The sequence below is a fragment of the Equus asinus genome, chromosome 15, assembly GCF_041296235.1.
Source record: "Equus asinus isolate D_3611 breed Donkey chromosome 15, EquAss-T2T_v2, whole genome shotgun sequence".
Lineage (NCBI taxonomy): Eukaryota > Metazoa > Chordata > Mammalia > Perissodactyla > Equidae > Equus > Equus asinus.
Genome location: NC_091804.1, coordinates 8,314,827 through 8,342,363, shown reverse-complemented (window position 1 = coordinate 8,342,363; position 27,537 = coordinate 8,314,827). Strand labels below are relative to the sequence as shown.

General features: G+C 40.0%; 1 protein-coding gene across 10 annotated transcripts in view; it reads right to left on the bottom strand.

Moving 5' to 3' along the window:
- The window catches only part of KIF16B (kinesin family member 16B), a 277,231-nt gene that overhangs the window by 206,541 nt on the left and 43,153 nt on the right, over positions 1-27,537 (bottom strand). For 9 of the 10 annotated variants that reach the window (XM_070485541.1, XM_070485534.1, XM_044747818.2 and 6 more), the window contains exons 4-12: positions 22,312-22,428; positions 19,968-20,065; positions 19,119-19,228; positions 16,359-16,501; positions 14,730-14,898; positions 14,419-14,550; positions 13,079-13,254; positions 6,693-6,758; positions 2,891-2,950 (exon numbers count right to left, since the gene is read on the bottom strand). In XM_070485541.1, coding sequence (XP_070341642.1) covers positions 2,891-2,950; positions 6,693-6,758; positions 13,079-13,254; positions 14,419-14,550; positions 14,730-14,898; positions 16,359-16,501; positions 19,119-19,228; positions 19,968-20,065; positions 22,312-22,428 — 1,071 coding nt within the window. Of the gene's footprint in view, positions 1-2,890; positions 2,951-6,692; positions 6,759-13,078; positions 13,255-14,418; positions 14,551-14,729; positions 14,899-16,358; positions 16,502-19,118; positions 19,229-19,967; positions 20,066-22,311; positions 22,429-27,537 lie in introns of those variants that run through there. The other variant, XM_070485542.1, reaches the window with a different exon arrangement.

Here is a 27,537-nt window from a genome sequence, read left to right as displayed (position 1 = left end):
CTTGTCAATAAAGTTGGGCAAGAAAAAGCAACACGATAGGCTCTCATCATGCGAATAAACACCAAATTGGTCTTTGGGTATCCCTTCAATCCCCTGGATGTTTTAACTCTCTTCAGGCTTCTCCCCAAAGGTCTCTCCTTGGATGTTTAGAATTTGGGGCTTGGAAGGAGGATAACTGACAACCTGGTAGCGTAAACAACCAGGTCCTGATGATGAAGATAATCCCTGGAATTTACTGCTTCACTGGGCCTGTCTCTACAAAATGTGCAAATTCACTGGAAGAGCAGTACCCAGAATTCAAAGTTTCACAGTTTAACGTGGGCATGTGTATACTAAACCACTGATCTCAAAGGAGGATTACACATGTATCACTTTGCCATGGCCTTATTGTGGGTGAAATATACTTCTTCTCCCTTGACTTTCAGTTCAGCCAAATGGCTTGCTTTGGTCAATGGAACGCTAGCAGACACAATACAAGCAGAAGCTTGAAAAGCACTTGCATGGCTAGGCCCGCCTGCTTGTACCTTAGTCAAGACCATGAGAAGAACATGCCCAGATGATCAGCTGGTCCAAAAGGATGAGAGACATGTGGAATAGACCTGGAACCCACCCGCAGCCTGGATCCAAGACCAAACAAAGCAGACTAGACCAGCCAACCACCAGCCAACCTGCACATGCAAGAGGGAAAATAAATGTTTTCAGCCACTGGGTTGGAGTGGGTTCTATGCAGCATTACTGGAACGATAGCTGACTGATGAACAGTCAGACAGCAGAAATATGGGAAAGGATTACACAAACCACCTAGATGCAAACTCATCGAATAACAATCCCTTTCCCCATCAATTTCCAAAGAAAGTTTTCAAAAAAAAGCATTTGAGTAGCCCCCTTCTTCACCTCAGCCCTCAGGCACTGTCTTCCAATAAAGGAGGAAGACAGTCCTTAAAATATCAAACGTGAGCAGAAAACGAATACAGATTTAAAGCACAAATACCAGCAGAGAAATCTAAAACGGGTCTGCAAGGTCAAGAGAAGGGAAAAATTTAAAATATCATTAGCCTTTCTCATAACCTTTAACACCCAGCACATATCACATTTCTATTCTTCTCCTCTGGAAAGTTGTAAAAAAATGAAAATAATAAGATTTATGAAAAACTGAATTGGAACTGGAGGAGAATTTAGCTTCAGGGCCCAGAATTGCCTTATCAGGAAAAGGATGGGAAAAGTTCAGGGGTTCATGGTGCTGACTCTCAGCACGGCCATCTTTGCAGAGATGTAAGAAAACGCCCACCACGGTGACAAGGAGAGACACAGGAACCAAAGAGACGAGGCTGAAATCTTTCAGTTCATTGCTGCTTTGCCTCCTGTGCTAACAGGCACTATGTATTCCTGATGACTTTTCAAATAGCTAACTATTTGATTTCTCTTTTCCTTAAATGAAGCAGACTTTAGTCCTCTCTCCTTGGCAAACTTTCTGAGGAAAGTGTACATCACGCCATGAAAGGTCAAACGAGTTGGGCTGCATAAGTCAGCCGCTCGACACTACTTCTTAGAGTTGACGCAACGTAATGAAAAAATACCCACATCTTCGGTGGTGGTTATTCCACATCTGACTATCCTGAAATGCCAGAGAGGTCTTTGCTCAGTTTCCTGAACAAAAATCTCTCAACAAAGGAAACGCTGAGGAAGTATCTCAGAATAATCCAACATTATCATCATAATCAGGAGCAGAAAAAAGAAAGTCTGAACACAGAAGCCCTCACTTTTTGCAGTACTTTCTGCAACTGGAAAGAATGTCTTCAGGATCATTACAACTCACCACCATTGAGAAGCGCAGCACAGCCTCCAACCTCATGAGAAACAGTCTTTTTAACCCCCAGAGAAGGCCAAGTTGCCTAAATGGTACAAGGAGAACTTCACATAATAAGATGCTGACCCCACTCTCAGAGAAAGCTATTAGACACAGAACTCAACATTAACCCAGGCCTTCAAAAGTTACCCCCATGAAACAGTAAATGGGTGCCCCATTTTCATGTGAAAGGGATCCAAGTTAGGGTTCTGCCAAGACATGCAGCTAAACTTCATCTATCCAGCCTCGCCAATATTAAAGAGACACTTACTCCTTTGGGAAAGTTTTACCTCAAGAGACCTCAAAAACAAACCTAGGATTTAATAGCCTCTGAATCACCTTCTCTCATGCATAAAGTCAGACAGATGCTATCAAAGCAGAAAATTCAAGTCTAAACCTCAAACCCGGTATGGCTGACCCTCAACAGACACAGGCTTTCTACCAGCTCAGCAAAAAACGAGAACAGAAAGAAACGTATGTGGAAGCATAGAATATGAAAAATGGAGGCCATTATCGATGTCCTTTAACAACGAGTCTTGCCAAAAATGCAGACCATCACTGTCTAGCCCTTGAGACATACAGGAAAAAATTCCAAGAGAAGTTACTAGTTTAGAAATTTCTGAAATCTAGCCATGCTGTGCACACATATTCTAAAATATTGCCATGTGAAGTATCTTTTTCATTCAACATATCACTTTTATATTGGGTTTAACAAAAGTGGAAAGGTAAAGTGGATGCCCTTGAATATTAAACAGAGTCTAATATGTGCTGAGTCAAAAATGGAAAAATTCCAAGAAGTGAAAGCAAATACCTTAAGTATCAGCATCACCTCTCTGTGTTAAAACACATACAGCTTCAATGTCTAACAGCTCCTTTCCCCTTTCTTCAAACTCAAATCAGAACCCCGACCCCACAAGCGACTGATCAGTTCCAACTGATCATACCTTAAGCATAGCACACAACAGCCATATTTGAGGGAGAAAAAAAAGTTTTACCTACTTAAGCCAGCATAATAAGAATAAGACACCTTTTTATAGTCCTTACTTTCAAAATATTTTGGGTTTCATTCCACTTATTTGTCCATTCCTTGGTCAATTCTTGAACCTAAAAGGAAAAATATACATATATGATTGCTCCATTAAAATAATTATTGTGATTTTCTTCTAGAAAGTTTCCAAACTCTTATGGCTTATGGAAGGATGGACTCTGATTTTTTTTAATTGGACAGCAATTTCTACCCTTGAAAGAACCATCACAAAATATAAATCAAACAAGCTGATCTCACCCTACAACCTACCTTACAGTGAAGGAAAGAACAGAAAAAAAATTGTCAAGTCGCCGAGAGTTTTACAACAGTATTTTTCACGTGTATTTAAAGAAAAGCTGCTTCCTTGGATATTAACCAAAATTACAAGTTCAAGGAGGACAATGTTTCATTAAATGGGTTAATTTTTCCTGATTATACTTTAGGTCCTAAGAAATAGTGATTTACTCTTCTTTCTAATTAGATGTGGTGATTAAATCATCTTGGATGCTGCAGCTTCTTAGGAGATAATCTGCTTTTGTAGCTAATTAATAGGGTTTATAAATCTCATTCTATCTCAAAAGAAAAAAAAGGTGGCTCTTTAATTGACTCTTCTAGTGAAAGCAAAAATCTTTTTTTTTTTTTAAAGATTTTTTATTTTTTTCTTTTTCTCCCCAAAGCCTCCTGGTACATAGTTGTATATTCTTCGTTGTGGGTCCTTCTAGTTGTGGCATGTGGGACGCTGCCTCAGCATGGTCTGATGAGCAGTGCCATGTCCGCGCCCAGGATTCGAACCAACGAAACACTGGGCCGCCTGCAGCGGAGCGCGCGAACTTAACCACTCGGCCACGGGGCCAGCCCCGAAAGCAAAAATCTTTTGATAAAAATCAGCTTCTTTCCAGTCCACTGTGTATCTTAGGGGAGAAAATATCCCCAGCAGTCAAACACAGCACAGTTGTAAATTCCTTCTCAAAGTTAAGAAAATATTCTGCTTATTTCATAAAACTTTTTAAATGATCTTAGTAATTCATCAAGAAGCAAAAAGTGAAACCTCTTTGAGAGGTAGAAAAAAAAGAATGAAAAATGTGTTCTGTAAAAAGGACTATACCTGGGCCAGGAGGGTGACTTGTGAGAGAACTTGCCCTTGCAAAGCTTTCCCTCACGCACTTTACCGATCCTGCCTCCTCGCCACTCCCAACAGCAGACAGCATCCCATTTAAACCCACAGGTCTTCCCACTAATGACTTATCCTATTTCACCAGGCCCAAATAAATGCACAGAATACATTTGCATAAACTCTCACTGCCAAGAGGAAGACACTTTCCACAAGCCATTAAGTATTGTAAGTGGAAAGGGCATTGTGTCAGCAACCTTCATGAAAGAAAGTGCTTGTTACTGACAAGAAATGGAGGACCTGGAGTGACGGTTTATCCAAGTGGAAAACCAAAACATCTCTCACCCACCTAAATTCAATTGTTCAGTGGTCATTCATTTTGCTCCTCAATTTACCTCAAACAGAACTATAGGAGTTCTAAGTTAACATTTTTTTAAATAATGGATCTTTTACTAGGTACTAATATCAAAATCTATCATCTTCTTGGTAAAAAAACAAAAGAAATAGGACTGAGCCTCTCTGTGCTTTTTGCTTGTTTTTAATGGTTGGATACGATTGTCCTGATCTACCTGGATCTGGTCACACTCCAGTCCTTCATTTCATCACTCAAGTGATGCCAACCCACAAACTCTAATGACGGCAATAAAAGTCACATGGCTATCAGGGCATTTTGTTTTGGAAAAGTTTTCAGAGAAGGATTAATCTTATGCCTTCTCTCCCTACAGAAAGAGAAAGACCGTTGTAATGAATTTACTAATTTGTAATAATTAGTTACCAGATCCTCATTGGCAATTTATCTGAGAAACACAAAGCATTCAACAATAAACGCTTCTGCATTTCACCAACAGATAGTTCTCCCTGAAGAAACTTAAGCCAATCAACCCTTTTCCAATTCAATAAAGTAATGCTAGCTTTAAGCAAATATTAAGTATGCCTCGGGTTTATTTTACTACTAAATTTAAAGCAAATAATCCTCACTTATAAAATTAAGAAAAAACGCAGGGCCAGCCCTGGTTGGCCCAGTGGTTAAGTTTGGCATGCTACACTTTGGCGGCCCGGGTTCAGCTCCTGGGCATGGACTTAGGCTGGTCTGTTAACAGCCAGGCTGTGCTGGCAGCCCACATACTTAAAAACAGAGGAAGATTGGCATGGATGTGAGCTCAGGGTAAATCTTCCTCAGAAAAAAAAAGAAGAAACACAAATGTGTGATACCACCTCTAACAATGTGATCAGGTGATAAGATTTACAGCCGAGCAGATGGCAAACAATTTTAAAAGGTCAGCAAAAACCTAGATGAAAATTTAGAAAATGTTATGAACAATACAGACAGTCACAGCATGTATAATGGATTCAAATTAAAATGTTTATTGGTTTCTATTAACTTGCTACGTATTCCTGAAAACTATTATTAAGAAACAATTTAAGACTATATCCAGACATTTCAAAGCACTCAAAATTAGAATATGTAGCACTCAAATACAAAATTCCACAGAAAAATAGGGATTGGATTAAGAAACTAATGTTTCTACTAATGCTATTATCAGCAAGTTAATCAGCATAATTATCCAGGAAGTGTCAATAACTTCCTAACCACAATCCAATTTATATCTTCAATATCAGTGTATCCTTGAAAGAGCTTTACAAACAGAATCCAATTTTATTTTTTAATCTGTTTGAACCATTCAGCAAGGTGAACAAAATCCACTCCAAAAATGTCCTTAATGCCTATTTCTCTTTTCATAGAGGGCTTTTTTTTTAAGCAAAAATAGTATAGAACCAAGTCAGCCATGAAACTGGTTTTCAAAAAGCGCCAGCAGACAAACACTGGCTTGGGCCCATAACATCTCTAGAGCCACTCTCTCCCTACCTCAAATCCCACCTCACCCAACAGAAATCAAGCGTCCACCTGAAGTATTTAGATACTCGCCCCACCGAAACAAAGTCAAAGATGACAATAAACTCAACGCTGGTCATGGCTTGGCTACGCTCAAGCTATGGGATCCCAGTTGTTTCACGAATGTTGAAACAGCCTCTCAACCAAAGACTCTGGTCTAATCTGAAGGCCAAAACGGCCTCACTGCTCCCTCAGCACAGCCTGCACGTGAATTTCAGCTGCAGTTAACCATTACATTCCAGACAAATCCCATTTATTAAGTCACAGAGAACATGATGAGATACTTAAAAAGTTAATTATTGTGCTTCTTTGGAAACACTCATGTGGGGGCCAGCCTGGTGGTGTAGTGGTTGGGTTTGTGCATGCTGCTTCAGCGGCCTGGGGTTTGTGGGATCAGATCCCGGGGGCGGACCTACACACTGCTCATCAGCCATGCTGTGGTGGCATCCCACACACAAAATAGAGGAAGACTGGCATAGATGTTAGCTCAGCAACAATCTTCCACTGAAGGTTATGATTTAAAAATAAATAAGTTGGGGCCGTCCCAGTGGCAGAGCGGTTAAGTTTGCACGCTCTGCTTTGGTGGCCTGGGGTTCGCCAGTTCAGATCCAAGGCACAAACCTATGTACTGCTTATTAAGCCATTCTGTGGTAGGCATCCCACATGTAAAGTAGAGGAAGATGGGTACAGATGTTAGCTCAGGGCCAATCTTCCTCAGCAAAAAGAGGAGGATTGGTGGCAGATGTTAGCTCAGGGCTAATCTTCTCAATAAATAAATAAATAAATAAATAAATAAAGTCAAGGTATCACTTACTCTTGCTTCATTCTGCTGAAGTTTTTCTTCCATACTTAAGGCTGTGGGTGAGTCTAAGAGGGCAATCTGCAATTTAAACCATAAGAGAGCAGCAATTAGTAAACAGCAATAATCTAGAGGAAGGGTTTATCCATGATATAAGAAATCATCAAAAATTGCCAAGTAAACTATTAAATAGAGGTAAAATGTATTGTCCCACACCCCCCAAAAAGTGTCAGTCATCACCAGGTCTTTAATCCATGGGGTCCGTATCTCACAATATTCAAAACCACAGCAGCCTGGTAAATCCACACTTGCAAAACAAATCAGTAAAGCAAAAGAAAAAGAAAAATATGTAACACACTGACATTTTACCAAAATCAAACATGATCTAAATCCCTAGATCCTAAAGGATTCATTTGTTTTGAATATGCACAAAGTACAAAATTCAAAACGGAATAAGCGTAAGTCTTGCTCAACCACAGGCTTCTGAGATTCATCCGTGTTGATGCATCCAATTGAAACTCATTTATACTCATTTCTGGATGATACTCCGTGTATGATATGGCTGCACCAAAACCTATTTATCCATCTCCTTACCCATGTTGCAAAGGTATACAGGTTGACACAGGAATGACAAACACCAAAGTCAGGTTAGAACTAGAGAGACAAGGAAGGCAAACGGAGCCAGGCAGGGCACACGGTGGCTTCACCTGTACTCGTAACTCACCCCCTGAGAGGCAGGGGCCCAGTGCTCCCTACATGTCATCAGGAAGAAAAAAGAAAGGGGTGTCCCTCCCTCCTCATCCCACAGGCGGCCACCCTTGCCCAATTTGCTGTGTAAACTTATTCTGTTATTCTGGTCATAAGCAAGCACGCTTTTGCTGTTCTTTTAAACACAGTCAGCATGCACACTACTCTGAATATTGCCTTCTTCCCTCAACAATATAACTTGGGGAAAATTCAGAACAAACAAATCTACTTCATTCTTTTTAACAAGTCCGATTCCAGTGTACAGTATTCCATTGCATGGACAGTCTATAATTTATGGCAGTATTTTCTTATTCATGGAAATGCAGTTTTTTCTAATCTTCTGCTTTACCAATAACGCTACGATGACTATCCTTATACCAGTTGCCTACAGTATCCATGGCTCTATCAATAGAATAAATTCCTAGAAGGGAATTTGTGAGTCATGCATATGTACAATTTTTTTTAATTGCCAAATTGTCCTCCACAGAGGCCGAGCCTTTTTTCCCTACTATTTACTTTTTGATTTCTACTCAAACAAATGTGACACCCACAAAGTGGTCTTCTTAGGCTCAGTTAAACATTCAGACTATCAGGACTACTGTGGGCCACACTTGGCGTCTTTCTACTCAGCAGAAAGCAGAGCTGCTGGCAGGGAGAGCGAGGTCCTCGGGCAGTCTCTGCAGCAGCCCTCACAGCTGTCCAGGAGCTACTGTCTTTCGCCCTCTTGAGGCCTAGAGATTCAAATGCACATGTGTGGGCCCACCCTGGCTCAGAAGCCATACCCCACAAGAGGCAACATTCTTGTAACAATGCCAGAGGCACATCCTAAGGGTCTGCAGGTGACACATCCAGTTACAAGAGTCACTGCACTCAGGGAAACCCAAAGCTCTGGCTTCTTAGCAGGCATTTATAGTTTATATATAGTTCCTCCTAATCCAGATGCAACTCACCCATTAGGGGTCATTTTTATCATTAGGGGTGTTGCCTGGTTACACAGCTGGCATTCCATTTTTAACCAGTTTACACAGAATGAAGCCAGCAAGTTAACCCAAGGTCAAATTTGTCCTTCATGAAGGAAAAGGAGCTTTGCTAACACATTGCTACACAGTATCACTGCATCGTCTTGCACACAGATGGTACTTGGTAAATATTTTTCATTGAAGAAACGAAGGTGGCAGACATTACTGTGACTGCATTGTCATAAACCATTGACAATTTTCAAACCAATTAGTAACCCCTTTATAACCTGGCTAAGTTTACAGACTTCACTGTTGGAATTTTTCATCCATAATCAAAGCTGAAGCATTCCTACCACATCAACTCAGTAGATGACTAAACTTCTAACTAAATATACACATGGGGGCTATCAGGACCACTATGACTTTTGGAAAATTATGTTAAAGCACATGTAAAGAAAGACCCACCTAAGTCTTTATAAAAAAAAATCTTTGGTAAAACAAAACCATTTTCGATTATATTATTCTTTACAAGGTGTCTGTTTAGAAGAAAAATGTTCAAGGAGGGCACGGAGGGGGAAGTGGTGTACCCACAACATGACTAACAAAAATGTACAACTGAAATTTCACAAGCTTGTAATCCATCATAACATTAATAAAAAAAAAAAAAAAAAATGTTCAAGATTAAATTCATGTGTTAAACCAAGGGTAAGACTACATCAAAACTGCAGCAATATCTACTCTACTAACAACATATACAAGCACCTCTCGCCTCCCACCCTTGCCAACGTACCGGGTATCACGCATTTTGATCTCTGCCCACGTGACAGGTGAAAAGGACATCTCGTTGTTTAAGAACCCTGAGGTATAACTTACATGCAGTAAAATACACAGCTTGATAACCATGCATCCATGCATCCATATACATACATACGCTCATTTCCCACTTCTTAATATTTGCATTTACTGTATTTCAAATGACACTGAGCATACCTTAACAGGTTTAGAAGCCATTTGAAACTCTTTTGTCTATGAATTGTGCTCACATTCTATGTTCACTTTTCTGTCAGGTTGTGATCTTTTTCTAATTTTCTTAACGGAAGTTCTTCTCATAATAAGGAAAGTAGTCTTTTGTTGCATGAGTTGGGAATCTTTTTTCCTGGTTTTTACTGGTTATAGCAAATTTTCATTAAGTCATGTAGATATGCAATGTCCTCACTTATTTTTGTCTATCTGGGCTCTCACGGAATGAGAAGGAGGAGTTAACATTCCCCGTGACAAATGTATATACGGCTCTGTCTCCTATTTCCTACAGTTTTGTTGTTGTTGTTTATGAAAGCTGATGTCATGTTTCATTTTAATTATGAATTGCACTCTTCGTCATGATAAAGTTCTGTTTTTTTAGGCTCAAATGATGCTGTTTTTGCACTGCTTTCTTTCGCCTTGAATTACCTGGAAGACCTGTGCCTATTCTTACAAACATCATATAACTGAGTTTTACTATGTCACCCTCGCTGAGATGTGTCTAGCTTAAAAGTTACACACAGTGATAATTCTATTATCTATCTATTATTTAAGTTTTTTGGGACTTCATCTACAAAAATGAGGACTTCGTCCTGCTTCTATCTTCTCTTACTCATTATTTTGTTTCCTGACTTTTGTTACTTATTTCATTTCTATATTGTTTAATTTGCTTGTTAACTCCAGACACATTCAAGAAAAAAGAGCTGAGACTTTTTCTCTGCAAAATTCAAAGCAGAAGTCTGAAAATATGTTTTCAATATAATAAAAGAGAACACTTGAAAAGACAGGATATTTGAATGCTCATCTTCATTAATCATCTGAGAAGTGCAAACTACAGTCATTCTGTGATGCCACTAGGCATCCATCGAATGGTCACAATGAAAAACGGACAATACCAAGTGTTGGCAACGACCTGCAGCAAGTGGAACTGGCACTCTCATGCACTGATGTGGAATACAAATTGGTATAACCACTTTAAAAATTGTTTGGTAAAATAAAATAAAATAAAAATTGTGTGGTAACATCTACTAAAACTGAACACCCGTACGCCTTCTGACCTACCAACTCCACTCTTAGGTATAAACCTAAGAGAAATGCACCTGTCTGTTTTTAGGCATACAGAAGAAAGTCCATAGCAGCACTAATAGCCCCAAAAAGGAAACTCCCCAAATGCTCACCAAAAATAGAACAGATAAGTTAGGACATATCTGCATAATGGAATACAATATAGCAACGAGAAAAAACAGACCTACAACTACACGCACCAACATGGATGAATCTCACAAATACAACGTGGAGTCCAAGAAGTGAGATCGAAAGAATGTATACTGCAGGACGCCATTTATATAAAGAACAACAACAGGCAAAACTGAAAACTAACCCATGCCTTTAGGAGTCAGAAGAGGACGGGCAGTCCGTGGGAAGGAACCCTGAGGGGGACTTGTAGGGTGCTGGTAATGTTCTGTTTCTTGATGTGGGTACAGGTTAGATGGGTGAATTCAGCTTGTGAAAATTCACTGATCTGTACACTTACAACACGTAATTTTTCTGTATGCATATAAACTTCAACAAAGAGTTCATATACCAACTACTAACATACATCTGTATATTTATATCTATGGAGTAGGAAAAGCAAATACAACACATGTGAAAATCTTCTGCTTTATCTAAATTGTGTTTTTGAAACCCTTGAATCACATGACATTTTGTAATGGCAAATACGTAAAAAAAGCAGGAGTTGGTTTTTATTTGGCTGTACTTAGAAAAATAACCCCAGAAATGGAACTTCGATTTGAGAAACATTCTCAATGAACCATGGCAGGATTTGGAATAGAATATCGTGGAAATAGAGCAATTTCATCAGAAAAATTTATACAGAGATCTTTGATGGGCACTTAGCAACACCTGCTTATTTTATTGAGCAGCACAAATTTAATTAATTTAGGATAAGCTTGTATTATCTCAGAACAATTTATAGCTTCATACTGTGATGAATTATTTTAAATTGGACTCCCATTTTTACTGTGATATATTAAGTTTAGCAAAGAATTTTATCTTCAGTGTGTTCTAAAATAGACTTAACTACATTTCCCATCCTCACTCCCAAGACTAGAGCAACAAAATACTCCTTTAATTACAGCAGTGGTCTTTGGTCATGAAAGAAACAAGAAAAAAAGACCACAAAACATAAGGCAACTGAAGATAGGCCTCAGATCGAATTCGTAAAAGTTTTAATAAATTAAAGTTTTTCTGCCCAGGGGATAAGGTTCCTTTCGAGGATTTCTTCAGTTTAATTTTAAAAGACTAATTTTTCTTTTTTTCCTTCATTCTCATAACTTAGTAAAAGGTTAAGTATTAGAAGTTGAACCAAGAATTTCCCAAATACTTTCCTTCACATACAGTAGATGGAGTGATTCTGTCAAATCCTCCTTAAATTTTTACTTTAGATAAATAACGTTTTGAAAACATTGGAAAAAGACCCCAATAACAAGCTGTATTAATAAAAATGATTATTGTGGTTCATGTCATAAGTTATTTGAGTCTCATAACATCACATACAGCTGGACTAGTCATTCTGACAACTTCCTTTCATACATGGGAAGGCTCCACATCAAAAAGCAAAGTGTGTCTGCAGATACCTTTAAGTGCAATCGGAAATTCCTATTCAGCTGTTGCCTGCCATCTTATGGGAAAAAAACTATCAGGTGTATTTTAGGACACAGGAAACTGAGTGAGGTTTTCATCCCATCAATATTTTCATAGGTCAAACCACTTATGGGATGTCAAGAGCTTCAGGGGCCATATATTTCTGATGGAAAGGTGTTCTAAAGAGAGCACTTTGAATTTAAAGAAAAGTATTTTTTTAATGATACACTTAAGACATCCATCCACGGCTAAAGAAACTGGAGGAAATGTACCTTTGTTTTATTTAAACTGGAGTCTAACTTGCACTTTTAGAAATCTACGCTTGATTTTCTTTCAAGGGCAGCCTTTCTTCATAACAGTGTCTAAACCTACCAGAACCTAACTCACACTATTCATCCCAGAACGTAAGGCTGTATGTCCACTATGCAGATTATAAGGATGTTTATTTGACAAACAAAAGGACAAGGCTCCTTCACCAGAATCTCCCAAGAGATCCTGAAGTGAGGTCATTTCAACAGTCAAGCAAGGCCCCATGGACGTTATTTCATCCAGGCCACAGGTATGTCCCACCTGTCACTGGACCACCATAACTAGCTCTACAATGGGCGATACAAAATAGAGATTCAGAAAGGTGTTCAGACAAGTCTTTCATTCCGTTAAAAGACATTTTCAAGTTACAAAATGCATGGGTAGAATTTTACATACTGCTCCAAACACTTCACTTTCCTTCCACTAATGGAGATTATGCTGCTAATCCTACTGCATACTAAATTTCCATCCATAATTGATAACTATGAGATAGCTAATCATTTCAGGCTTAGTGGATAAAACTGTACACACGAAGTACATAATGAATGCGAAGGCCAACAGGAGGGTGATGAAAAGGAGAGACCAGCTAACTCATTCAAAGCTTTACTTAACACTGATTTACTCAAATCAATACAATGAGTGAGATAACTGTCTCATTAAGATCTAGAAATAGAAGCCATTACTCAAGGAAAATGAGCCACAGATCTCAGAAAACCCCACCTGATTCCCTTGAGCAAGCAGCGTTTTCAGTCTGGCTATTTCAGCTCGAAGCTCACGGATGAGTTTGACGTTGGCGTCCTCGTTAATGGTCGGCTTGTTGATGATGTTTTTGGCTCTATTTGCATAGCGAAGAGTACTTAGGGTTTCTCCGTAATTGACATCAGCAGGCGAAATGGCTGTGAAGAATGAATTCAAAAAATATTTTATCCAGCACTCCGTGTTTCATTTAACACAAAGTTGGTTTGTAATTTAAAAGTCAGATTAACCCCAGGTCATTGAATAGACTAAATATTCATTGCCAAAGTAATGAATATTAAAAATTATCTAAGATTTATAGGAAAGGAACTCACTATACCAAATTAAATGTCATTTTGGTCTTCTCAAGACTAGAATCAGCCATCTAACCAATTCTAAAATGAGATATGTGACACTCCACTGAACTTAGGGAGTTTTCTCTGTTGAAAACATAGGAAGAAGAGGATTTCAAGACTATGTGTACTTCTTATATAAGTAGAAATTAAAATTCTTTTAAAAGTTCTGGCAAAGCCTACCATCTGTAAAAATCCAGAGCATGATAATTTTTGAAAGGAGTCAGTACATCAGTTAATTCTTTTTCTCTTAAAGCTCTGGTTACTCGCACCTCCCTCCCACAAACTTTAGGGCTCAGGTGACTACACAGTTGCATCTGGGGTGCAGACCCCAGAAGAGATCCCTTGCCTCCACAGTGAAGGCATGGCATGGGGAGCCGGGGAGACATGAGACAGGGGAAGGGAAGAGGAGAGAGAGAAGGAAAGTGGAGTTAGGAGGAAAACAGGTTTGAGTTCGCTTCAACAGTTACCTCCCCTTTGTACATTTTCTCTTCCAGTTAATTAGTGAAAATATGAAAATGAAGTATATTACTGTTATCATTATTTGCTGTATTTATTGGGTTTTTTCCTCTCAATTCTTAATTTTAAATTTCAGATTTACTGCTTTAAAATAGAAAAACAAAGTTGGATGATTTTTACTTAGGTCCCTATAATGATTTTCTCCTATGAGGTTATGGAATTAAGTTTCTATCCTATACTTTAAGCAAAGAAAAGCTGAGAGTCATTCTGCATGTGTTCCAGCTTCCATAACCAAGAACGCAGCAAGTCTATGTAACTAGGAAGAGGGAAAAAGAGTTAATAATAAGATACTACAGACTAGATCATAGTCGGTGATTTTCTCCAAAATAGAAAAACTATTATTTTTTAAGATAAAAAAGGTGTTATTTCCTAATGAGATACTTTAAACTTTAATATTTACAGTTAATTCACATGGGACATTATATGCTGGGGAAGAGAACTTAAAATTCTTACTGGCAATCATGATAGTTTTAGAGTTTCCTCCAAGGCTATCTTTTAACAACCACGTCAAAACAGAATCCCTGTAAGGCACAAAAACTTGCTTCTTCTTTACAAGAGGGTTTGCTGCATCCTGAGATAAATCGGCTGTAGGGAGGAAGACAAAGAGGACCAAAAAAAAGACAATTATTAGAGTTTCTCTAATTTCAGTTCAAAAACCTTAAGGATATTACCTCGGTTTGTAGCACTAATATTAAACATAATTGTTTCATGTGAATACAGTACCACGAACAATAAGAGGAGGCAGGAGTCAGGCATCAACCTACCTAAGGCAGAAATGACGTTTCCCAGAGTCACGAGCGATTTGTTAATGTTGCCCCCTTCCTTCAGTCGAACCCCGGTGGCCCCGGTGGCATCTGCACGCTCACTTCCGGCCAGATCGACTAAGTGGATCTTACTCACGGTTTCACACGGCATTTCAGAATCAAATTTTGCCTGTGGTAAAATATAAAAGCAAAACTGAAGAGGTATAAAGAGCCCTCCGTTGTTTATGACACAGATTCTAATTATTTTCCACTCTTCAATGTTACCTCTCAGGGTAGGTGTTTTGTTTTTTTTTTAATTTTCTTGTTTCACTGGCCTTCTTGCTGATTATTAAAACTTTGAAATTAAACTGACTACACAAACATCTACCATATGTGACTCAAACTTTTGGAAGAACTCTTCCATTACTGAAATCACTCGGGCACTCTCAGCAAAGGCTCACTGAGTCTGACTGTGGCAGAAGAGGAAACTAGGCACTGAGGGGCTCTCACGAAAGAAAAATATAAGTAAACAAATAATTTTGTTCTCATCTAGAATCTTCAGCATTCCAAGTACAACAGCTCTCCAAAATATGATACATGCAAACAATTTTGTAAAAGATCATTTGATCAACATTGGATGTTAAAACATTTGTTTCATAAACTATAAAAAAGTGAAAATCTTAAACACTATATTCCTTGATTCTGAATTCTACCAAAATTTTACTTTCCCAAAGACTTTTAACTTAAGTTTTACAGTCTGAACCAAAACACCAAGAACAAATTACTCTATTTTTGTAGAAATGCAAGGCTCTTAGAAACTAGGAACGGCTATATCCTAATCCACGTTAACCAGAAAGCAGGTGAAAACCCAGGAAACCACAGTAAATCAAAAGCAAAGGTAAACCAAAGGGAAAGATGCAGAGAACTTACTGGGAGTTGTTCTGTTGACCTTAGAGAATTTTTTCATTTTCTTTGCTCTCTGATCTCCCTCATTAATAAAGCGCTATCTTTTTGTATCTGATGTGTTTAATGGTTAATAGAGGCCAGGACATCCCCAAACTCCTAACATATGCTTAAGCCCTGAGAGGACCCTACATTTTTGTGAAAATCTGTTCTACTAGTCTAGATGTTAAAATATTTACCCTCGATAACTTCCACACATATTAAAAATGCTCTCCACGACTTGAGCAAAATGAATTCTTACATTAGGAAAAATGTTCGCTGTCCTTTAATATCATTCTAATAATTGCAATCAACATTGTGGGGTGAGTTCCATGGAGTGATAATGTACTCCGATGAGTTACCTTGGCCTCCAGCTGGTCTGACTCGCAATCCATTATCTCCCACAGAGCTTGCAACAATGAAAACTTGCTTAATTAAGCACAAAGCAAGTTTTTTTATGTCTAGAACAGGGCGGAAGCCTGCTAAATATTTCGTAAGGGTACACATCAGGACATTTCAAATTACTATGATTTAACCACAGAGAAACCCAGCACACAGGACACGTTCAACTCTAATTAACAGAATACGACAGTAAGTCACCTTTGCCTGCTGCTGCTCCTGGTTCAACAATGATCGGTCCTCAGCTGATGCTCATCAGTGAGTGAAGACCTGAGGGATGGAGCCAGCTGGCCCCACAGCTGCCCTTACCTGAGTGAACTTGATGGTGAAGATGGCATGAGACCTACTGCTGACGTCGTTCATTCCAGTCGCCGCTGTGGTACGGTTGATATTTCCCGCATCCATAAGTTCTTCTACATCACCATAATTCTGTACTAAATGTTTAGATAAATCTGAAAAAAAAAAGAGCGACGAAATCTCCCTAATATATAGTAAACAGAATAAGAAATTTACCTCTATGAACTAATACACAACTGTACGAGCTGTTGACTTGTTTAAAGATCCTACTGGTTCCTATAGGGTGGTAGTTTATAACGCAGACTTGGGAGCCAGGCTGCCTGGGATCTGATCCCAGCTCTGCTGCTTACTAGTGGACTGACTTGCTTATGAACAAGTTGCTCAACCTCACTGAGCCTCAGTCGCCTAGTCTGATAATGCATACCTCACATAGGGTATTCAGGAAACATGCCAGCTATTACGATCAACCTCATTAGCATTAGTCATAGTAAGGGAAATGTGAACACTGCCCTCATGAAAAACTCAAAAGCATTTTTTTAATCCCTTTAAAAGACTTTTTATTCACTTTTTTGGGAACATTCATATGGCTCTAAGGTCAAAGGCTACAAAAGGTATACCGTGTAAAGGGTCTCCCTCTACCCACTACCCCTCCCCCTCCTACAGCCTACCCCCTACTTCCCCTTCTGTCAGGCAACCCACTGTTTTAGTTTCTCCATAGCTTTCTAGAGATGACCCATACATATACAGAAAATTGTATATAACACCATCTCTTTTCCCCCTTTCATGGTAGCATACCATAAACACTGTTTTGTACCCTGATTTTTTCTATGTAATAATATATTGAAGAATGTTCTGTATCAGTTAAGGTGATTCTTCAATCATTTTTATGGCTGCTGAGCATTCAACTGTATGCATGAGCCATAACCAAGTTAACCAGTCTCCAACTGAGACCGTAGAGGTTGTTTACATTTTATTTCCAATTACAAGTAACACTGCTACAAATAATCTTGTACACAGATCTTTTCAAATGTGTATGAATATTTCCACAGAATAAATTCTTAAAAGGTAGAATTGCTACATCAAAGCACACTGAAATTTTGATAGATACTGCAAAACTGTCCTTCATAGAAGGCAATTTACACCCAGCAGTAGCAATGTACAAGAATGCCTGTCTCCCAACACAGTATCATCAGGCTTACTTACACCTGCCAGAGACAGGGAACAAATATTATCTCCAAGAATTATTATTTTGCTTCTCTCTGATTATGTGTGAGGCTAAGCATTCTTTCCTCCTTTTAAAAATCATCTGTATTTTCACATCCTTTGTTCATTTTTCTACCTGGTTGTTGGCTCTGTCCTTATCGATTTATAGGAGCCCTTTCTATATTAGGGAAATTAGTCCTTTGTCTGAAACTTGAATTGAAAATATTTTCCCCACTTGCTAAGTGTCTTTTTACTTTGCTTATGATGTTTCTGCCAAATATAAATTTTTATTTTTTTACCACTTCAATTTTAACACTTTTATTTCATGGTTTCAGAGTTTTAAGTCAAATTTTTAAAAGCCTTCCCCCTCAAAATTTCTGGAAAAAATTAACCCATGGTGTTTTGCAGTCATTTTATTATGTCATGTTTACATTCCAACCTGTGTCCTATTTGTCATTTATCCTGGTGTAAAAATAGAGCCATGGTCCCAATTTACCCTTTTTTTCTCCCAGACAGCGTAGTAACCCATATTCCCCCAATGTTTAAATAGCAGATTTATTAGAAACTAAATCCCCATAAGTATCTACATCAGATTCTGGATGTTTTGCCCTGTTTGATTATTCTCTCTCTTCATAAACCACCTTTATAATATGTTTTAACATCTGATAAGACAATTAAAGAAAAAACACAAAGGCACAGTTAGGCTAAAAACTGCAACAATAATAGTGATGCCACACTCTGCAAAACAAATACACAGTTACACACACTACTTTGGGCATAAGAGGCAAAAGTTCAATCAGAAATTTAATAAAATGCAGATGGGGTCCTGCTGGTGCACCTGGTATCTCCAGGTGAAAAAGACAACGAAATAGGAACATCTTTAAACCCATGACTGGTTCTCAGCCTGGCCTCCAACAAGACACACAGGAAGGACAACAGCCACCCGAAAACACATCTCTGTGTGCAATTCCCACAGGCCAGCCATGACTCAGCTGCCTTATGACAGTAAGTGAGAGCAGCTTCATTCTAAGGATAGCGTTAAATCCAGCCTATTTTTAAACTAATTAGCAAGGGCCAGCCCTTTATCCATCATCACTTGTGACATTCCTCACAACTGACTGACACAGCTAGTGTCACAACACAAATGCTGAGAACCACAGCACAGAAAACTCTGTAAATGCTTCTTCTCAACAGGTAAGAAGTCTTAGAATCTCCTCATGGTCCCATGTTACCATTAAGGCTGGTAAAAATACTGCTCAAATGCAACGCCATTTAAAGAGACAGGTTACCAGGCTGTTTATGTTGCCTGAGAACAGTAGAAAACAAATTTCCAGAGGGTTCTTAAAGCCAGAAGAAATATACTGGCAAGCCCCACAAAGTCAGTGAATGCCCAGTGAAGTGGAAATTCATTAAATGAACATTATGTAGTGACAGCATATGTCATTTTTACCATAATAAAATGCCAAAAATAAATTTTTTAAATCTCACCATTATCCTACTTTTTTTCCTTTGAAATTATCATTTTACTCAAATTCCCAAGCAGAACAGGGCTGAAGTAGTTACTCTTACCCTCAACATAAGGTCCTTCTTTTGGATGCTCACGGACTCTCAAATTGAAGGTTTTAGATGACTTCCGCCTAAGGAGATCTCTCACATGTTCATTATAAATTTCTAAGTAGCTAAAAATTTTAAATAGAATTGAATTCAGAAAAATTATTTCAGACATTAATAACAACAATAGTAACAGCAGCAACATACATTTATGGGTGGTAACTATAAATCAGGTACTATACTAAACACTTTATGGATTATTCCATTTAATCCCTACAACAGCCCAGAGGGAGGGGGGCCATCATCCCCATTTTATAGGTTAGGCCATGGAGGTTTAGGATGATTAAACAATTTGTCCAAGGCCACACAGCCACTGAGAGGTCAGGCAGCCATGAGAACCCTTGATTGCCACATCTGCCCCCAAAACCACTGACAAGACTGGCTCCCCACACAGGTCTAACTCCAAGGAGGAAAAAACACCTCAACTTTCCAGATTTATTTAAAGATTAGATTTATAGTGATCCTACCAACACAAAGAATAATGCAAACCTTATTCAGCTAAAAGAATAAAGCAAGTGAATTGGGTATTCCCTTAAAAGTCAAAAGCTCACTCCATTTGAGATAAACATCCCATGTTAGACTTTCTGACCAAGCTGGGTTATTTCTACCTCCCAAATCCTAACCCAAATTATTCCCAAGAAAGTCACTAAAGACATGCATGTTTTAAGCTTTACTTCCAACCACCATAGCACAGAAGGGGGAAAAGGCAGACTCGCCCTTCAGGAATCCAAAGACTTTGTCCATTCCTCGAGCCTGAGAGCAAGCTCCCTCCAAGCCCACACTCAGTTACGCAGACCACAGGCCTACCTGACTTCAGTTCGAAAAGATGCTTCATCCCATCTGGTGGTTTCATTGATCCGACTGAAGAGCCCTTCACAGATCCGAGGTATTAAGCCAGAATCACCCTGCAGTTGGAAGGAAGAAGGCCACAGCTGTTACTTGAAATAAAAGCAACCACAATTACCTCTGTGATTTGCTGGAGTGAACTTAGACACAATGGGCCTGCATGCCAACCCCAGGCCTCCCACCCCAGCCCCAGACACACCGTCTACCCCCAGGATTGCTTCCTACTCCCTGAAACGAGAGGACTGAGCTTTCTCACGTCCACAGGCTGGGACTCTGGTAGTACACAGCTACCACTGTTACTCAGTCAGATCAGGGATTGCAAACATAACAAGCCTCATTCTCTAACCTTCAAACAAGACAGTCAACAGCTGCAGAACCAATGTTAGAAATCTGACCTGGTTAAACAACCAAAAAGGTGAAACATACACTGCGCAGAAAAGAAATACTTCGAAACCTTAGTAAGTCCTCACAGTAGCTAATCATTGTCTTAAAACTTCGCGGACAGGACCACAGTAAATGTGGTACATCCCTACTGTGATACACTAATCCCCTCAGCCCTCCTAGACAGGAAGATTCTAACACATCTACTACTTATGCAAAGAGGGCGGAATCAATAACATTCACATTTCAGTCAGTCTTAAAAGCTGATCAACTTCAGAATGAGTTAAAGATGAGGCAAAACATTCCTGTTAGGAAACCCAAACCTCAGAGCTTCAATGTTTTCTTCCGACGTCCCTCCCTACCTTCACCCAACCGTCCACCCAAAAAATAAAGGAAACTAATTCTTATCAAGGAAAAATGGGCCTTTCACCATATTCTTTTTTATTTTACTTTTTAAAGAAAGAAGGAAAAATATCTAGAGGCCAGCCCCATGGCCAAGTGGTTAAGTTTGCCCACTCCACTTTGGCGGCCTGGGGTTCACTGGCTTGGATCCTGGGCACAGACCTAGCACTGCTCATCAAGCCATGCTGTGGGGGCGTCCCACATAGAAGAACTAGAATGACCTACAACTAGGATACCCAACTATGTACTGGGGCTTTGGGGAGAAAAGATAGAAAATGAGGAAGATTGGCAACAGATGTTAGCTCAGGGCCAATCTTCCTCACCAAAAAGCATACCTTTAAAAAAGAAAAAAATAAAACTATCCAAACAGTACTCAACTATAAGGTCAGAGAAAAACAGTTATAATTTATGAGTGCTTTATAAATGTTTAACTTGCATAAAATAGCTCTAGGGAATCAACATGCACATGTCATTTTAGAGAAGGCTTTTCTTTTAAAGGCACAGTAGGAGAGCAGAAGAGAGAAGTCATGATAAAAGGCAATGTGAAACTCTATAAATTATCTGTTTGTTCCTCTCCTATTTTTCTCCCTACTTTGCAGCATCGAGGATTCACAGAACAGTAATTATCTACTTCTCCTGTAAGGGAAAAGCCTGGACTTAAAGCTGGGACACACGCCCTGAAAGACTTTCATCTGGAAGGACCGAGCCTCCTTTACACACAACTACTTCCGGGAACCACCAAACCGTTAGCGTTCCAGACGCCACCGTGCCTGCTGGCAGGAAGCCCTGTGGTTCTCTGCCGGCACCTCCACATCTAGAACATGCCACAGGTCTCAGAGACAGGGAGCAGGGTTTTCACCATGACACAAGAAAAGTAAAACAAACAGGCACTATCTAGATCTGGAGAAAACACAGAATGAGATAAAGTTCCTGCAACGAAGTCCAGTTTTTACTCCTCCACATTTTGGGGCAAGTATAACCTTTATGTCTGTTACTTTATATGACATAACTACTAAACTCTACACACTATGTTTATATCTACACAGACTCTATAAAACTGTACAATTCTAACTCTTTTTGTGTATTTGCCGGATTTATGTAGTAACTTTCCACCAAAGAGTTACTTTTTTTTTACACTTTTCTTGGGGAAAAATGTTTTGAATAATTTTAAAAAGAACAGAGTTCTGTAATTTTATTCAAACTGTTGTGTTGGCAGAAAAGAAGAAAAAAATACTTATGGGCCCAGCATACTTTTCTGATAAGATTATATTATAGCCTTTAAAAACGGAAAATGAACTGAGACTTGCATCCATTATTCATGCTTATAAACTTAAAACTATTTCTAATTTAAAATCTCTCAAAAGAAATTTAGCCAAACTTATTACTGAGTTTTATCTTATTGCTAAAGAATGACTGGAACCTGAAAAGCAAGTTAGTACAGGGAAAGGAGATGAAAGAGATAGTTGCATCAGTCTGCAGAGAAAATGAGACGTTTTCTTGGCACACAGGGTAAACAACGTACAGAATCTCCCATCATAGTGTATGACTTTCCCGATCCAGTTTGCCCATACGCAAAGACACAAGCGTTATAACCTTCAAACGCAGACTTCACGACATCTGTGCCGAGGGTTTTGAAAACCTGAAAGCCAAAAAGACACAAAAGATACAATTACCATGGATTTTAATAAAAGCCCCTTTAGTGTTCACAAAATTCTTGAATGCTATTTCACTCTTAAGGATTAGAACACATAAATAAATCCCTGCATAACCATTAACAACAGAATAGGTATGGGCCTTGGTTTTCAATCAACAGGAAACTTTTTAAGCAAGCAAAAAAGCAAACCCATCCTTTTTCCTACTTGAGTTAAAAAATGTCTGAAATATAAAAATGTAAACAAGGTAAGGTGACAATCATGTCTAGAAGCAAAGATGATTTTAATGCATGATGATTTACCATTTCAGAACTAAATTTATAAAGTTATTCATTCTATCAGAGCTTCCAGAAACTATTCAAAACCGAAAGGTCACAGCAGCCAGAAATTATTGCCCAAACCATGCCAAATGAGTGCCATGACTGTAAGGGTCTGGCTAGTCATCAAAGTAAGTCTCTGGAGGTCTCACAGAGCTGAGTGATGGGTGGGTGTGGAGGAGGCCAGGACGGCTGGGTTCCCCAAGTCAGAGTCCAGATGCATTTTCCTATTGGGATATTTGCCCAGGATGGAGAGGGTGGGAAGACGAGCTGTGTGGGGATTGGGGGTGTACCTGAGTCCATGTCACCTGCTCCACATAGTTGCACTGGGACACTGAGAATGAAAACGGGGGAAGGACAACTACCTCACCCAGACAGCTGATGTAAATAAAGCAGACCAAGATGTGTGGTCATCCTAGTTTCACCCAGCTGGGAAAAAGACCAAGCAAAGCTTTCCAGACCCCCACAAGCCTTCAGGTTGCCTCATGCCCTCTCAGAGCAGCACCCTAAGGGCACATAAAACCCCTTCTTGTTTCAAAACTGAGGCCCATGAGCAGCTGAAAAGCTATCAAAGAGAGGGAGCATGATCAGGTTCTCCGTCAGAGCCATGAAAAGGGGAGGCACTGCTTTGTGGGGTCACCACAGTCCAAGGTGGGGGCTCATCAACCCTTCAGGAGTGTTCAGTCTCTGCGAGCGGTGCCAGGTTAGCCCAACTGGAGAGCCATCATCTCCCCTGCAGAGATCCAGGCCCTCCGGCCAGAACACCCAGCCCCTAGATGGGGCTGACAAACACAGGCCATCTTGATCTCAGCTCCACATAAACCCTCCCTGCTAATGACACAGCCTGTCATCCAAGGACAGGACGAAATACCACCGACCGGACTTCAGCTTCCTTCAGGCATCATCTTGTTTGGACTTTGTTTCCTCAGTCTTGTCAGTCAAAGATTTACAAACTATCACTTCAATTAAATCATTTCCACAAATGGCCAGTCTCTTTCATTCTAATTTTTATCCATTTCGGCTTTAGGAGCTGATACTTTCTGATCTTATTCTCAAATTCTGCTGACTTACTCAACTGTGAACTGGAACAGCAGGTCACACTGACTGGGCGCTATCTATGTCCTTTCATGTGCTCACACGTTAGTCCTCATAAAAACTCTGCAGGTGAGCAGTGTCGCTAGGCCCTTTCTTCAGGGGGAGTGTAGGTCAGTGGGCACACGGAGAGAGTGCCAGAGCTGGGACTTGCACCCAGGCCTTTCTGACCCCTAAGCCTATGCTTGCAAGCCCTCATCACTGAATGTTCTCCTCCCACACCCACAAATCAATGAGGACGCCCCAACCCCACCTGGAAGGGCCTCCCTTCCACAAACTTCTGTGAAGAAGCAGAAGCCAGGAATCCCAGGGAGACTCAGGGCTCCAGACCACTCATCTGAGGTTTGTTTTCACTACTGTATATGAAATATGAGGAAAAACTCTAAATATTTCTCCAATTCTCTCCAACTAAATAAAAACAAAAGGCATATATCGTTTGTACCATTTCACACAGTGCCACTGCATAGGAAGAAGAGCCTTCCACAAACTTCCCAAAGAATGACGGAAGGATCTTCCTCACAGTTTTGTCTGGGGCTAGAACAACGTCATGGGAAATGTCCTATTTAAGCCAAACCCAGAGGTTTTCAAAATGAAATTCTTCCCTAGGGTTAAAATCCAAACTCAGCATTTTACTTTATTTTCCAGAAAACTAACCCAGCTAAAGTTCTCTGAGAGACTTAGGGGGCCCAGGAGGGTGAGATTGGTGGACATGACTGCAAAACGGGCCTAGAAAATGTAGGTCTGGAGGTGCAGAGACCCAGGCCTGGCTCAGGCTCAGTTTCAAGTAACCCATCAGGAGGAGGCATGGGACCCAGAAATGCAGCAGAACACTGCCTGCATCTCTAGGCTTCTTGGCGAGGAAACCAGGCTACTCCATTGCCACACACACAAAGGACTCACTTACCATCATCCAGCAAACCAGGGTGGGGAGGGAAGGCCTGCTTTAGGAGACTGATGACCTGCTCTCCCCACTGGCATCAGAACCCCGCTGAGATCCCTCACTTGGCCTGGTTACCCAAAATCCACACTGCTGCTTCTCTGAGCACAGATTTAAAGCTGATTTCCAGAGTAATCCAAGGCTCTGCAGCCTCACCTGAGGGGAACCGCCCACCAGAGGGCACTGTTAAAACAAGACTCTCCATCTAGCTTGTCAACTGAGAGAGTCTAAGTTTCAAGCGTCTCCAGGGTTGAAGTAAGGAACAGGTCGTGAGAGATCAAAGCCTCCCTTTGGAGTTTTAAAGAACCATTAAGAAAATAAGACCTCATTTAATGGTCTTTAATTTACATGAGAGTAGACTTAAATCGCTCACTTTTTTTCAGATTATAAAATTAATCTGGAAGGAAGAAATATTAATGGTCATCTTACCAGGTATTTGGTTAACATTAAGGGCAACTTGACTTGAACTGCAGTAATAGGCATGATATATTTTCTCAAGATGCCTTTACATTCAAATGATTTTAAAAAAGAAGATGATGACCAACATGCTAAGTTTGCATCTTCCCCTATTTGTACCAGAGACAGAACCTGTCAGCTCAATTCCTGTGCTGGAAATGGCAGCATGAAAACTTTTGTCAATATTCAAAATTGACTCCCTTTTTAGTAACAACAGGCATTAACATTAGGGATGAGAGAAGATTACCTTCTCGTTAATAGACTGTTTAAAAAATAGGTATTTTCCCATATTTATGTTGATTTTATTAACATGTGATACTACCAGAAAGTAGTATTTATAAAACTAAAAAAGCCTTGAGATATGTTAGCAATGTAATGGAACAATCTCAGATTATTTATACTGAGTCAAAGAACCCAAAGATCTGAGAAGAGATGGTGCATGTACACCTGAAGCATGAAAATTACCCTTATCAGCGAAAGCTTTCCCCAATCTAAAACTATTTTTAAACTCTAGGCATTTATTTTTAACTTTCAAAAGAACGAACCTTGTTACGGCTTCCCTGATCTTGACTCTTGTAGAACCCAGGAAATGTCATCCGCTCCCATAAATTAACCATCCATAAACAAGTTCCTTTGGCCAGAAAGGTTTACTGAGCATCTCCATGTGCCAGGCCCTGCTGTCACACATGCTCTACTCCTCTGTCCCTGGGCTTCCCCTCAGCACATCCCTCTGTCCCCAAAAGGCCTCAAATTCAGGTTAAATAGGGGGGAATCCAGCTCCTTATTAGGTAAGTTAGAAGTGGAGACCATGTTCATGGCTCTTTATTCATCCTCTGTTGAAGATATACTGAAGACTATACAACGAACTGGCTTTTCCCTTAACAAATTCCCTTGTACCAGCCACTTCATTCTCATTCCCATATAAAGCCAAAATCCACATTCCAATATCTGTAACATTCTATCCCTCACCAGACTACTAGCTATCAATATTGGTTACTCCAATTAGCTCAACACCAAAGTCATCTTCACTCACTCACTCACTCATTTATCACTCAGCAGGGCTGCCCTATCCATCTGTCACTTAGAACCCACCAATCCTCTTCTCTCATACCCTTAAGACCTTCCAGGGGCATCTCCACCACTCTGTGCATCAGCCCCCAGATCTCAACTCCACCACTATTAAGTCGATTAGGTCCAGGGACTTGAACAAGTTAATTAAGCTCTCTTCGACAAAGAAAAGTGCAGCTGTAAGTTGCCTTCATTTGGTTCGCATGAGGATTACCTGAGATAGCGTACATGAGCACCAAGCACAGTTTCCGACACCAATGCAAACTCAATCAACATTAGTTCATCTTTCCTCTCCTGGCCCCCACCAGGCACCTCACCTCTCTTTATGGCTCCCATTCTTATTGCTGCTATCCTCTCTATTTTTCCCTGATGTTGAATCAACATCTTCTGGATATAATCACTCCGGTCTTCTCCTTTGAATAACTTCTCTAAGTTCTCAGCCTATCTTAATTCCAACATTTGCATTCCTCAGAAAGCCAATCTCCTCCACAAACCATTTCTAAACCAACTACATTTCTCAAATGTTAAGGTGTGTGCAAATCACCTGGGGATCTTGCTAAAAAATGCCGTTTGATTCAGTAGGTCTGGAATAGGTCCTGAGATTCTGCATTTCTAACAACATTCCCAGGCAGTACCAAAGATTCTGGTACATGGACACACCAAGTTGCAAGAAACTAGACAATAATACCACTTCAAGATGCAGCACATGAATTACAACCCAGGGCAGGCAGACAGGAATTCCTACCCTCATTTTAACACATGAAGACCCAAAGCAATGTGTCTAAAGAAGCTGCTAACAAGCCAAGAAGTCGTCCAGCCATGAAGCTCGTGTTCTTCCCCCCAATACAGTTGCTTCCTCATAACGCCCCTCTCTGCTCAAACACCCAGCTTATCCCACCCAGGGAAATATACTGTCCTGCTCACATGAAACATCAACGTGCGATGGTCCCCTGGGAGGATCTTTAGGTCTGTTCTTATCTGCCTGTCATGTCTACATTTTAGATGGTAAAAGACTATAGTACACGTTTCTTGGACAAATTCCAGCTTCATTCTAGGTTCTAGGAAGATTCTGGATGAATCTCTTTCTAGAATTCTACTTTCCAGAACCTAGAATGATCCATTCAAGCAGGGGAAGTGTGACTTGGGTTTGAAGTCTACCTCCTAAAGCTCTGCATCACAGCAGGGCTCCAGGCGAAGCGGCTTATTCGCCAGGCTTAGCGGCATAT